The following is a 14,559-nucleotide window of genomic DNA, read 5'->3' on the forward strand; positions in this document are numbered from 1 at the left end:
ATTTGAGAGAGAGCATGAGCAGGGTGGGAGGAAGAGAGGGAGAAGCAGACTGCCCGCTGTGCAGGGGCTTGATCCAGGGCTCTGGGATCATGACCTGAGCCAAAGGCAGGTGCTTCACCAACTGAGCCCCCCAGGCGCCCTGATCAGGTCAGTCTTTGCCTGATCTTCCTGCTACACCATCAAAGACTCGGCATATTTTCCACATTTGAGAAACTGAACAAAGCACCCAGGAAGCTTGTGAAGAGCATGTCCCCACCACCGTTTCTCACACTGTCTCGTTGACAGTATCCAACAACATTGGAGCATAGAAAAATCTTTTGCAAGGCCATGATGGTGCTTATTGGGCTCCAGATTCATGCCAAGAACTTCGTAGGATTTCTGTGTGAAACGGACAGTATCTCAATCACTATTACATATCTTATTTATTTATTTTTATTATGTTCGGTTAACCACCATACAGTACATCACTGGTTTTTGATGTAGTGTTCCACGATTCATGAGTTGCGTATGGCACCCAGTGCTATTACACATTTTAAAAAGTTCCTCCTCCATAACGCTTTCCGGTCCTTTGACATAAGGGTGGAAAACATTAAAAGCACAAGGCAAACACCTTGCAGTAAGAGTAGACCAAAAAGGAACACTCAGAGAGGAGAGAGGAGGCAAGCCAGCCTCTGGAGTCTGGCGAGCCGGCTGTTGGTGCTGGCAAGTCTTCCCAGGCGCGGTGTTCCCCTGCCTCGTGTTGCCGGGGAGGCGCATGAAGTCAGACGCCCTGGCAGGTGACAGACATCCAGACAATTATAAACCTCTCTTCCACCCGTCTTCCACGGTCATGGCTTCTAGCCTGCCTTGTCTTCATCGTAACTTTCTTTGAGACCCTGCCGTACTAATAGAAAAGTGCGCATACGGGTTCGTCCGTTTGCATCACTCAGCACACCCCTGTAACCCGCCCCCGCATTGTGGCAGCAGCACGTTACAGGTTCCCAGAAACCTCCTCACCGAGCGGAAGCACTGTCTGACTCCTGACAGCGGACGACAGTTTTGCCAGGGCTTGTATTTTTCTTTTAATGGAGTTAGGCGGTATAAAGGCTGTATCCCCTGGCTCTCTTACGCAGCGTTGCTGGTGAGATTCATCCGCATGTTGAGGTAATTGTAAATCAACCGTTGCTGAACAGTAGCCCGTTGTATGAATATATCACAATTTATCCATTCTACTATTGATGAACATTTGAGTAGTTTTAGGCGATTATGTGTAGTTCGTGCAAGAATGTCCTAATGCATGCTTTCGGTGCAGCCTTTCTTAGGAGTGGGCACTAGGGATTGCAATGGCTGGGTCAGAGGGTGTGCATATGGTCAGCTTTCATGGGTTCTGTGAGTGTTCCAAAGGGTGGTTCCATTATACACTCCCATCAGCAATGTAGGCTGCTCCAGGTCATCACCATACTTGGCATTTTCTTCATTATTTCAGCTCTTCTGGGGTGTGCCGTGTGTGTGTGTGTGTGTGTGTGTGTGTGTGTGCGCCATTCCCTATGTTTTAGTAGTTGGCTGAATCTGCATGGTATCGTTAAGCTGATTTTAGGTTATGGACTGCTATGAAAATGAAGAAAAAGCTAAACTTTTAATTTTTTTAAAAAGATTCATTTATTTGAGAGAGAGAGACTGGGGCGGGGGAGGAGCAGAGTGAGAGAGAGAAACTTAAGCAGACTCTGAGCTGAGGGTGAGCCCGATGTGGGGCTTGATCCCTCAACTGCAAGATCACGACCCAAGCCTAAACCAAGGTGCCCCCAAAAAGCTGAACTTTTAAATGTAAAAACAAAAATGACTGATTTTTATATTTTTGACAGAGGAATCAGGTGGAATCCATTCATACACTGGCAATTTATTTCCTCAAAATGAAAATGGACAGGTTAATTTATTAAACCATTTTGCTATCATTATTGTGCATGTGTATATATACATATATGTATGTTTATGAATAAATATGTGTTTTGTTTGACATGTACTTATATTATTTCTAGTGCCTCCTGTATGCTATTCTACCATCATGAAAAAAATCACTGTATTAATGTTTTGATATAGTTTTCTTTTTAAAATATTTTGGATAAATAAATGAGATGTCCAACAATTGTTATAGGAAAAGAAATATCAGTTTAGGGGGCGCCTGGGTGGCATAGCGGTTAAGCGTCTGCCTTCGGCTCAGGGCGTGATCCTGGCGTTGTGGGATCGAGCCCCACATCAGGCTCCTCTATTATGAGCCTGCTTCTTCCTCTCCCACTCCCCCTGCTTGTGTTCCCTCTCTCACTGGCTGTCTCTATCTCTGTCGAATAAATAAATAAAATCTTTGGAAAAAAAAAAAAAAAAGAAATATCAGTTTAGAAAAATGTGTCAGATTTGACTAACCTAGAATGCTAGTTACATAGTCCCAGAATTAACATTCCTTATCTTGACTACATCTGCTCTCCAACTAGCCACGTTCCACAGCAGTTAGGTCCCTGAGAGATAGGGCACAAGAAACAATGAGAAGCAGACCACATTCCTGCCCATGGTCATTGCCAGGTCTCTAACCCTGATGACCTAGCACTGTTCTTGCTTCTCTCTAGGTTCTTCAGGGCCTAAGCCAGAGCAGCATCAGAAAACCCGCTCTTCTTCTTTTTTAGAGAGGGACAGAGGGGGTGAAGGGGCAGAGGGAGAGAGAGAGAATTTTAAGCAGGCTTTAAACCCAGTGGAGCCTGATGAAGGGCTCAGTCTCACGACCCTGAGATCATGATCTGAGCCATAATCAAGAGTCAGATGCTTGGGATGCCTGGGTGGCTCAGTCGGTTAAATGTCTGCCTTCAACTCAGGTCATGATCCCAGGGTCCTGGATCGAGTCCCACATGGGGCTCCTTGCTCAGCGGGGAGTCTGCTTCTCCCTCTGCCTGCAGCTCTCTCTGCTTGTGTTCTCTCTGACAAATAAATAAAATCTTAAAAAAAAAGTCAGATGCTTAACCAATGGAGCCACTCAGGCACCCCTCTGTTTTCTTTTTAAGTAATCTCTACACCCAACATGGGTCTTGAACTCACAACCCCAAGATCAAGAGTTGCATGCTCTTCCAACTGAGCCAGCCAGGTACCCCGATAAACTGTGCTTCTGCAGTTCCCCAGCCTCACCTTCCTCCAAAATGAAAATGTATCCCCCAAGCAAAAGCACACTCATCCCAAAGTCAACTCCTTCCCTACCAAGTACCACCTAAAATGCTGCCTCAAAAGAAAGAGTGAAAAAGAAAGACCACAGAGGGAGGAAGGGCAGTGATAACTCTCTCACAGCTCCTTCCAGAATTTACCCTTTTTCCAGGGATCCGAAGCCAGAATAGAGGCAGAGTGATTGATGTGGAGACTTTCCTCATAATCCAAGGCCAGAGAGGCTAACTAGGGCCTAGGCATGTGGGAGAAAAAAGAGGGATGGACATGAAAAACATCTTGGGGGAGGAGTCTTCATTTGGCTTTGCCAAGAGCTGGAAGTGGGAAGAGCGGAGGGTGGCTTCAAGCTTTTTTAGACAACTGGATAGACAGCAACACTGCTTACCAAGACAGGAAGAGGGTAGGAAATGGGTAGGTTTGTCCATGGAAATAAGTTCAAATTTGGACAGTAATTTTTCCATGTTGCAAATAAGTTGTCCTGTTTTTTTTTCCAGTAATTTGCAGTAATTGACTCATAAATTCTTGTTAGAGGGCCTGTTCCTTGCTGAGAAACACTAAAAAAGCTGGTAGAAATTCTCATGCAAGCTGTTAATGACTGCCTGACACATTCTTTCATGATCTGAAGATTTCCTAAAGCAGCCCCAAAGATTTTAATACGCCTTTAGTACATTCTGAGGTGCCCCTGAGCTATGTTACCATTGGGAATGCACCCATCTCCAATGTCCTTGAGAAATTCCCCATGGTCTCTTGAGATAAGGAAAGGCCGGGATAAAGATTTCAATCATTACTCAAAAAAATGTTCTTTAATTGTTGGTTGAAATTAAGAAAGAACAAGTTAAAACATGCACAATTGATTAATTCCCTTCAGATCATACTCATTATTTCTGATATTGCCCAAAGGCAATCATAAAAGTTGAGTTATATAATACATCCATTTAATAACAGCAGAAAAGACATTACTATTATAGTCTTAAACTTGGTGGCAGCTATTTAAACAGGAGAGTAAAGATTTCCATTCAGAGTCACTGCAAAACAGATGGTAACATACGTGTTTTTTAAGAGGTGAGGACATGTGTAAGCATCCATCTGGAAGTAATTATAATTCTAAAATGCCTATTGTTATTAGTAAGCTTTCAGTTGACTTCCCCTCCTAGAACAATGAACCAGCTTTTTCTTAAAATAGCAACCAAATTATTCAGACAATAAAATCAAAGGACAGAAATTTTTGAAAACTCATAGTTTTGCACAGAGGAAGAGCTAAGATCGCCCAACCAATCCACGAGGTACTAAAAACTACTAGCTCTCTGTGTCATATAAAGTGAAAGATACAGCTCTGATTGGAGCTTTGGTCCAGTTGACTATGTCGAAGTCAGTGCAAGTAACTGCCAGATTTTCATTAATATTTCATGAGCTGGAGTGAGTTGTACTTCTTTCTGGTGATGACTGTACCATAGGGTAATGTGCCGACATTCCCTCAAACGTGAAATTGTTTCAGGGTTCGGCTAAACAAAATAGAAACATCACTGTTGACCTAGGTTCAGCTCATTTCTCAGCAGCTGAGAGTAACAGGTGGAAGCCTTGGGCAGGCAGTGGGCTTGGTTGTGACTTAATTACCATCAGGTGATCTGGTGTTAACACTGGGACTCTGGGACTCAGAGAAAGCTGCATTCACCTGTTGGTGTTTTCAGATTAAGTAGCTAAACCCAGGGAGTTCAGGAGTGAAATGAGCCCTGCTGATTTCAGCTAGTCTGTTTTTCAAACTTCATGGTGTAGATTCTTGAATGAGAGAGACTTCCTGTGGTTAACCAGCCTGAAAGCCAAACACCCTCAGAAGCGACCTCCTTCGGGGCCTGGAAGCCCAGTGCTGATCACACCCGATTTGTACCTCCCTCCAACCTGTGTAAGGACTTTGAACAGTCCCTTTCCCCAGCCCGTTCACCTGAATTTCTCCAGTTCTTCAGAAGTGAGGTGCCCTCTGAGAGGGACCTGGAGCCTGGCTTCCTCCCCTGCCCCCGCAATTGAGCACCCAGCACAAAGAACAAGTGTGGCCAGCACCTGCAGGAGCTCATTCAGCCGTCTGCCACGTGGCTGTTGAGCACACTCTGGCTGTGCTTGCCAAGGGGCAGGGTCGGGGTGTAGGATATAGACTTAAAGGTGGTATCTGTGAAAACTCATCGTGCATCCAGGGCAAAATCATGTTAGAAAAAGCTGTTTCAGGCTGGGGAAACTTAAATGGTAGGAAGATCAACAGCAGGGTAAAATTAGGAGCAAATTCTGCTAAATACTGAGAAATGTTACTGCAGAACAAGGAAATGAGAGTCTCTTGAGGCGGCAGCACAGAGAATATTCCTGGAGTGTCACCACCGTTCTAATGGGCCCAGCACCACTGGCAGTGGGAGCTCAGCAAGCAGCGCGAGATAAATGAACAGAAGCTGCTCCCGAGGAGGGGAGATTGTTGCTGGTGTGGATCCAGCCATTTGAAAAGATTTTCGGGGGAGAGATACAGGGCATGACGGGAAAGGACGTACAGTTAGCGTGTGCCGTTGTAGTGCAAGAGGAAGCGTCACACGCAGGGTCTCACGCTCATTTGTAGTCGACCTAGTAGAGTCGGTATATTTGGAATGACTGAAGCTATAAACTACCAGAAATAGTTCTCAGCCTTCTCCTCCCACCCCGTTTGGACTTCATTGTAACTCCTTCAATGTGAAAACAGAGGAAGGGCAAAACTCAAACCCGTCACTTCTGCAACATACCTTTCGGAGAGTGTGGTGGGAATGACGAGTTCATGGGTAGCGAGGGCGAGGGCGCAAGGCGTCCTGTGCTCTGTGCCCACCCCATTCCCACTCTTCTCTATCTCAGGTGAGGGGGCTGCGTAACAACTCCTCGAGCCCATGAATCACCTTTCTTGTGAAACATTTGATGTTTCAACGTGTTGACATCCTTCTTATCTGTATTACAATTTAAAGAATCTTTCCAAAATATTTAAAGAATCAGAGGGACCCCATTGGTTTGGGAAGTAATGATTCTGCTGTGAGGCAAGTGGCCAGGCTAATAGGTTCTTGCATCCCAATGACATTATGATCCCAGAAAATGAATGGAAAATTCTAGAGGTGACTACATACTGTATGATTTCATTTACACAACATCCTGGAAAACATAAAACTAAAGGTAAGCAAAGCTACATCCTTTTAAACCTTGAAGAAAGTTACCCTCAGATCTCAATATATTCAAAAGTGGGAAAGTCATAGAGGTCACATTTTCTAATCAGTGCAAAAAATATATATAAGCTAATGACAGGCTAGTCAAGAAATTAAAAATAAACTTCTGAAAAACCTTGGATAAAAAGAAATCTGAGCTTAAATTTGATCTGAGCTCTTTGGAATTAAACAGTAGTTCCATATATCAAAACTCATAGTTACGATCAAAGCAGTAATTGGATAAAAATGTGTAGCCCAAAATGCATTAATTGGAAAACAGCAGTGATGGAAAATAAATGAACTAAGAATTTAGTGCCAGAGGTGAGGAGAAAACAAAGTAGTTTTCGAGAAAGTAGATAAATAAAGAATATGGAAATGAAAACAGAAATTCATGAAATTTACTGTGATAAAAATAAAACTTATATTACCAGCAAAAAACAGGTTTATTCAAGAATAGCAGAGAATTGCAACTTAGGACAGGCAAGCCACGGCAGAAACCCATAGGCTAGTCCAACAAAGGAAAGTAATGTTATTTTATGGAGAAGGAGGAAGCTGGGGGAGGGGTTGTTTTGAAAAAATGTCCATTTGAGAAAAGCAAGAGTTCAGGGTGATGAGGGTTTCTCATTGGCTGAGTTGCTGGGGTAGTTGATTTCTTGGAGGAGATGTAATGTGTATCTTTTCCTGTTGTGGCCTGTAATTGATGATTCTTTCCTGTTGGAGATTCTTCTGTTGGGGGTCTGTAATTGGCAGTTCTTCCTGTAATTGACATCAACTGGTAAGGGGTGAGAGCTCCCCCTTCTGGTTTCCCGACTCCATTTTAGTGAGGTTTCCCTTTATTAATTTTCATACACTCATGATCCACAATGGAGTACTGCCCAAAGGGAAAATACTTCAAGAGCCAAAGTGTGTTAAAGAAAAATGAACTCAGAGGCTGTATAAATGGATTTGGGATTTGGGTTGCCTTCATGGGAGGTTGGCCTTACTCTAGTTTCCTTAATATATTGGTTTAACTTTCAGGGACCTGAACTGTCCCCTGATGGTAAGATCATGTTCTAAGAATTGCTGAGGAATGGGGCGCCTGGGTGGCACAGTGGTTAAGCGTCTGCCTTCGGCTCAGGGCGTGATCCCGGCGTTATGGGATCGAGCCCCACATCAGGCTCCTCCGTATGAGCCTGCTTCTTCCTCTCCCACTCCCCCTGCTTGTGTTCCCTCTCTTGCTGGCTGTCTCTGTCTCTGTCAAATAAATAAATAAAATCTTTAAAAAAAAAAAAAAAAGAATTGCTGAGGAAGGTTTTGAATTTATGCCCTCTAAGTTTCTTGGTTCTCCTTCACTGGGATCTTGTCTATGATTCTAATAGGAGCTCAGGTCTTAGGCCTTAAGAGAGAATTTTTTCATACAGTACTTACATGTCATCATTTTCCCAATGTGTAATTCAAAAATAGCTGTTCTCAGAGGTAGGAAACTATAATGAAAGTTAAAGTTTACCAGAAAATAAATAACTTTTCTGAGCTAATTATGGTTAAGTTACATTTTTTTCTAACAAGATACTGCTTTTGATTCCAAATTACTAAAAGAGTGTGATCAAGATTATGAGTTTGCCTTGGCTTTTATGTGAACTTTGAAAGAATTCTCTTAAATGCCAGGTTCCTAGGAATTGGGGAAAAGCCATGTTTGAGTAGGATTATCTTTCGGTTAAGATCTGAATATTTAATAAATTGCCAACCTGTATTATTCCCATTTCCTCAGGCTGCTCTTTAAATGCCATAAATTATAGAATAAAGCATCTGAGGTCACTGACGTTGGTTTTGCATTCATATAACTTCTGAAGCAAAGGCAGCCAGTTACTGGGGCATTATGTATGTGACATCCCAGTGGACACTGAGGTGATGCCCAGCAGTCTATGCCAGACACTCGCCTGAAGAGCAAAACAATAGCAATGATAAAGAAGCACTGATTCCATGTTATTTAGAGAGAATAAATGGAAATGAAATGTGTACAGGCTTCTCCCACAGATACGGTGAAGGCAAAGGAAAAAAGATACACAAAGCTAGTTTGGCTCATCAGATCATATGCCAATGTCTGCAAGGACTAGCTGAGCTAATACATACCAATGACATATTTTAAAAATCTTGTAAATAGGTAGCATTCATTCAATATATGCTTTTAGGGACACCTGGGTGGCTCGGTCGGTTAAGCCTCTGCCTCCGGCTCAGGTCATGATCCCGGGGTCCTAGGATCAAGTCCTGCATGTAGTTCCTTGCTCAGCAGGGAGCCTGCTTCTCCCTCTGCCTGCCGCTCCCCCTGCTTGTGCTCTCTCTCTCTCTGTCAAATAAATAAATAAAATCTTTATAATACATGTTTTTAGGCTTCATATTAATTAGCTATCACATTGAAAAATTAAGTCTCTGCAAATATTTCATGACACTAAATATGCACCTATCCCATAAGCAATTACACATTTGTCTTTTAAACAAGCAGGCAGCAGTTTAAAGCATCGCATTCTGACAGTGATAAGATGGCTATTAATAATGAGTTTCAGTACGTTTGCAAACTAGATGACATGGATGGATTTTTCTTACAGGAGGTGAAAAATATATCGACTCAAAGAAAGGAAGAAGATGAAAAAGAACAAATCAAAAAAGAAATTGAAAACATAGTCAACAAGCCAGTCTTGAGAGATTTCAGTAATTTTACTGGCAAATTCTGCAAATCTTCAGGATGGACAAAAGTAACTTCTTAATAAAGATAGATAGGGTTGCCTGGGTGGCTTTGTTAGCTGGGCCTCCGACTCTTGGTTTCTGCTCAAGTCGTGATCTCCAGGTTGTGAGATCAAGCCCCACCTCGGCTCCGTGGAGTCTGCTTCAGATTCTTTCCCTCCTCCTCCCTCTCCCTCTCTCTCTCAGATAAATTAATAAATCTTTATTCTTAAAAAATAGATTGATTGATTTTTTAAAACTCCTTATAAATATCACCAAATCAATTTCAGCAGTATAATAAAAGAATAACCATCTTTTAGATCCAAGAAGAGTTTACTTAGTAAGGTAAAGGTGATTCAAAATTAAGAAATTCATTAATTTACTTCGTTTACTATTCAAAGGAGAAAATTCATATTCTTAATAGATTCATATTCTCAATAGATTTTTTTAACTGATAGAATTCAACATTTTAAAAACTTAAAATTTTCAAACATACTTAATTGTACAGAGGAAGGGAGCGCCTGGGTGGCTCAGTTGGTTAAACATCCAACTCTTGATTTCAGCTCAGGTCATGATCTTAGGGTCGTGAGAAGGAGCCCCGGGTCAGGCCCCATGCTGGGCATGGAGCCTGCTTAAGATTCTCTCTCCCTCTCCCTCCCCCCAGCTTGCATCCTTGCTGTCAAAAAAAAAAAAAATGTAGAGAGGAAAGTATAACAAAGTCCATGTGTTAAAGACACAACTTCAACAATTATCAACATTTTGCTACTATTTAATATTCAGATTTTATCAATACTTTTTGCCTTTTCTCACACTCTCTTATTCCACCATGGCTCAGCAGGGCATAAATCATCAAGACTAACTACTCCCTCCACTGAACACTCCAACACCTAGTAATTGAGTGAAAACCATTGCTATTCATTTAGAAATTTTGGAACTGAGAGGAGATAGGTTGCTTATAGATTTTATAGGAATAGCATATATTTCTTGTTTATCCAAAGTTTTAAACGATTCAAGATGTCAACATTACTGAACCACGTGTAAGGTTTCCAAGAAATCATACAAGAAATTCTAATGTTAAACAGAGGAAAAATTAAATAGATGATGAAGCTAAGTTGAAACTCTATAAAGATGAATTGAAACATGGAACACTAAGAAAATAAAGGAGGAATTGTAAGTGAGGAAAATGGTTAGCAACCATGACTAATCCAATAAATACCATAATCATCAAGCATTATTCAATATAGAAGAACAAACTAGAAACATTACAACTGTTACAGTGCTGTAAATTTTAATACAATGTCAGCCACATGCACCTCTCATCTTGTCTGATAGAAGACTTCTGTGTTCAAAAGAAGACAGTGCCTTATATATATAATCCTTTCAGGAGCCATCGAAAAGGTGCAAGGCCAGCAACAGGCACATGGATAAGCAAATGATATACATCTAGACAATGGAATACAGCTCAGAAATTTAAAAAAAGAATGAATGATTGATACACATAACCTTCGAGAAATAATCATGCTGACTGAAAGAAGCCAGACAAAAAAGATTCCATTTGTATAAAATTCTTAAAAATGCAAATTAACATCTGGTGGCAGAAAGCAGGTCAGTGACTGTTGAGTGAGGGCAGGAACAGGAGAGAGAGGGGCCTGAGGGAGGGACTCCCGAGGGGTGTGAGGAAGCTTGCGTGGATGATGTGGTCTTGATTGTTGTGGTAGTTTCACAGGTATGTACCTGCCAGACCTCACCAAATTATACCCTTTAAACAGTTTGTGCAGACTGTATGTTTGTTCACCTCAATAGAGCTTTTTACCAAAATGTGTGAGAACAGACTTTGATGTCATTTGCCTTTGATTTCTGAAGGCTATCTTTAGTCATGAGCAACCCTATGATGTTCTCTCAGAGTTTGCTCCCTAAATCATTAAGTCTTCCCGGGATTTACGAACATGAGGTGTGTACAAGCAAAGTAAAATATGTTAAGTAGTAAGATGGGGGGGTGCCTCCTGGGTGGCTCAGTCGGTTGGGCAGCTGACTCTTGGTTTCGCTCAGGTCATGATGTTGGTGTCCTGGAATCGAGCCCAGCCTCAGACTCCACTCAGAGCTCGCGTCAGCTTGAGATTCCCTCTCCTGCTCCTTCTGCCCCTACTCCCACTCACACTCTCCATCTCTGGTAAAATAAATAATAAGTTAAGCAGGCACAACTTATTCTGTACTGTGTAACTAATAGAAGAAAATATGCTTAACTCTGTAAAACTATCTTCTCCCAGAAACCTCCAGCACACATCACACATATGGGTAAAGTGCCATCAGTCTTCTTGTTAAAGTCATGAAGAAGTCAAAGGCACCCACAAGTACTGCTACTTTTCAATGTTTATGGAACTTCATGGCCAGTGAAGTAAGACCAAGGAGAGGAAGGATCTTGTACTTGGAAAGATACAGAAAGTAAACAGACAAGCGTGACTATTTATAGACAGTATGATTATCCACCTAGAAAACCCAAGAGGATCAGTAGAAAGACTACCAGAATTAATAAGAGAATTCAGCAGGGAGGCCAGATATGGTACCCTTAGCCTTCCTATACGCCAAAATAACTACTTAGAAACTTGAAGCAGCAAAGTATTTACAACAGCAGTAAAACTGGATCCATAAATACTCAGAAATAAACCTATCGAAAATATGTAAGACCTGTTTGAGGAAAGTCTTTAAAATCTACAGAAGAGTGGCTCTCAGTGAACACATATGTCATGTACTGATTGGGAAGACCCAGTGTTGGAAAGATGTCGGAAATGTAGTCCCTTGAAACCCGTTGACGTTACCTCATCACAATCCTTCCTTCTTCTGGGAAGCTGTTGGGATTTTTTTTCTTTTTAATGAGGCAAGTTGCATCAGTATCTCTTAGAAAATAATCACTTGGGGCATCTCCTGCGCCCAGCATCTTTGTTTGAAGCCTGTGTGGGCTAGTTCTTGCCCCTCAGTGTCTTGAATGAAGGGAAACTGTCGTCAGTCTGTGTCTCTGCAATGCGGCAGATGCCTGGAGGAGCCCCAGGTTTCTACCCCAGGGGCATTAAAAGAAGATTGTCTCCCAGTGGTGCCCATAAAACGTGGCTGTGAATTGGACAAATGTCTCTGTCTCCACCCTTTGAACAAGCCAGCCACCCCTGTGCAGGCGTCCTGGACTGCTCGAGCTGGGCACTGTGGCCGGGAGTTGTGAGCGTCGTTCCGGCTGTGGATGCAAGGACAGTAAACACTTGACCGCGTCTCTCTTACGCTCCTGGAACTACATCCTGGGATAATTAAAAGGGCTGCTCCAGAGGAGTCATCCTGATTTGGCAGGTACTCAAACAGATGTCCTGTCTCATAAATAGACCTGTAAATTCAATGTGGTCCTACTCAAAATCCTAACGTGGTTATTTCTGGACTTTGAAAAGCTGATTCCAAAATTCAACTGGATGAGAAAACACGAACAGCCAAAAACAAGTTTTTTTTAAGTTTGTGAACTTACCCTACCCAATATAAAACATATACTAAAACTATAATCATTAAAACAAAGTCCAGGGGTACCTGGGTGGCTCAGTCGATTAAGCCTCTGCCTTTGGTTCCGGTCGTGATCAAGTCCCGCATGGGGCTCCTTGCTCAGCAGAGAGCCTGCTTCTCTCCCTCTGCCTACCGCTCCCGCTGCTTGGGTGCTCTCTCTGTGTCAAATAAATAAAATCTTTAAAAAAAAAAAGTCCAATAGAGTATAAGAATCAGTAATAGTAGGAAGAGATAAATCTAGTGTTGGGATAGAAGAACACATCCGGAATTTAATCCCAAGTCTTATTTAAGATTCTTTAATGTAGCTTTGGTATTTTTTGCTTTTACTTCACCAATGATCGAACGATAGTATCAAATGGAAAAGTGCACGTGGCAATTTCTCGTTCTTAACGCTGCTTTAATGCTTCTCTCCTTCGGCCATTCTTGTGGTCCTCAGAAAAAGGATGGGTTGAAGGGCATAGACCTTGTTTGCAATGGGTTGCTGTACACTGAGGCAGGCCAGGGTGACTGTCCTTGCAGATGGCAGGACAGGTCAGAGCAGGCCATGGTCCCCAGCCCTCCCTTGCTTCCTGGGAATAATTGAGCAACGCTAAGTAGCAGGCGGGGATCTAGGTCCTTTGCACATATCGGAGTGGCCAAACTTCTTCACGGTTTCACAGCGAGTTAAGACTTGAACCTCAGAGGGTCTCAGAAAGCGACAGCCTCCCAGGACTTCCGTCCTCCTGCCTTGTTTGCATGGTGCCATCTTGGCCTGGCTTCCTCCCGTATGCACGCTCTGGCCCATGGTGCTCACAGTCATGCCTTGTGGGTATCCCTAACTCAGCTGTCACCTGGGACTGCTCCTTGGCAGTTCACCCCAAAGGGGACATCAGGGCTGCCGAATGCTCTCATCGTAGCCGTCACCACGATGGCCTCGTGTAGGTGATGTCAGTGTTTGTCTGAGTGCTCTCCTGAACTGGAAGCGCCTTAGGGCAGGGACCCCCTCCATTCATCCTTTTATTCACAGTGCTTGGCAGATAACCGCCATGAAATGTTGGCTATATAAATTTTGCCAGAATTTGCAGAAATGACCTGGAGAGAGTCATAATTGTGTCTTCTCAGTGATCCAGACAACTGACTCTCTGGCCGTGTGTGGTGGTAACTGGCCCCCCTTTTGCTTGCACTGTTGCAGCTCATGAGATCTGAGCAGTCGGAGATGCGGAAACGGCAGATGCCTGCAGCCCAGGAGACCACAGGCTCCACGCCAGGCCAGCCCGGAGGGGGGGACCGCGGGTCCAACGCCTGCTGCTTCTGCTGGTGCTGCTGCTGCAGCTGTTCCTGGTAAGGTTGGGGTTTTTCTCAGTCATGTGCTCCTGACTGGCGGAGGGTTCCCCTGAGTAGTGCCAGCTTATGATTAACTCTCTACTTGTTTTTTGTTTTTTTTTTTTAATATTTACTTATTTATTTGACAGAGACAGCATGAGCAGGAGGGGCGGGGGGGGGGGAGAGAATCTCAAGCAGACTTCATGCTAAATGTGGAGCCCAACATAGGGCTCAAACTCACAACCCTGAGATCACAACCTGAGCCAAAACCAAGAGTCGGATGCTTAACTGACTGCGCCACCCAGACACCCCTTTAAACAACTACTATATGCCTGACACTGATTTGGGATCTGTGAAGGACAACAAAACAACACACACACACACACACACACACATACACACACGAAGGGGCTCTGTATTCCAGTTCTCAAGGGACTTGAGAAACTGCTGTTTTAAAAAAGAGTATCAGGTTTTTTTCCCATTGAAAATTTTTATTTTTTAAAATTTTTATTACGTTCGGTTAGCCACTGTACAGTACATCATTAGTTTTTGATGTAGTGTCCAATGATTCATTAGTTACGTATAATACCCAGTGCCCAAGGGACTTCTGTTCCAATCCCTGAAATCAGGTTAGTGTGTTAAACAACTAAAG

The 14,559-nt window shown here is 42.9% G+C and overlaps 1 protein-coding gene across 4 annotated transcripts in view; it reads left to right on the forward strand.

Moving 5' to 3' along the window:
• The window catches only part of RGS20 (regulator of G protein signaling 20), a 48,237-nt gene that overhangs the window by 17,301 nt on the left and 16,377 nt on the right, over window positions 1-14,559 (forward strand). For 3 of the 4 annotated variants that reach the window (XM_019810270.2, XM_034650163.1, XM_011237619.3), the window contains exon 2: window positions 13,777-13,925. In XM_019810270.2, coding sequence (XP_019665829.1) covers window positions 13,777-13,925 — 149 coding nt within the window. Of the gene's footprint in view, window positions 1-11,816; window positions 12,405-13,776; window positions 13,926-14,559 lie in introns of those variants that run through there. The other variant, XM_034650164.1, reaches the window with a different exon arrangement.

This window comes from Ailuropoda melanoleuca, unplaced genomic scaffold (assembly GCF_002007445.2).
Source record: "Ailuropoda melanoleuca isolate Jingjing unplaced genomic scaffold, ASM200744v2 unplaced-scaffold11384, whole genome shotgun sequence".
Lineage (NCBI taxonomy): Eukaryota > Metazoa > Chordata > Mammalia > Carnivora > Ursidae > Ailuropoda > Ailuropoda melanoleuca.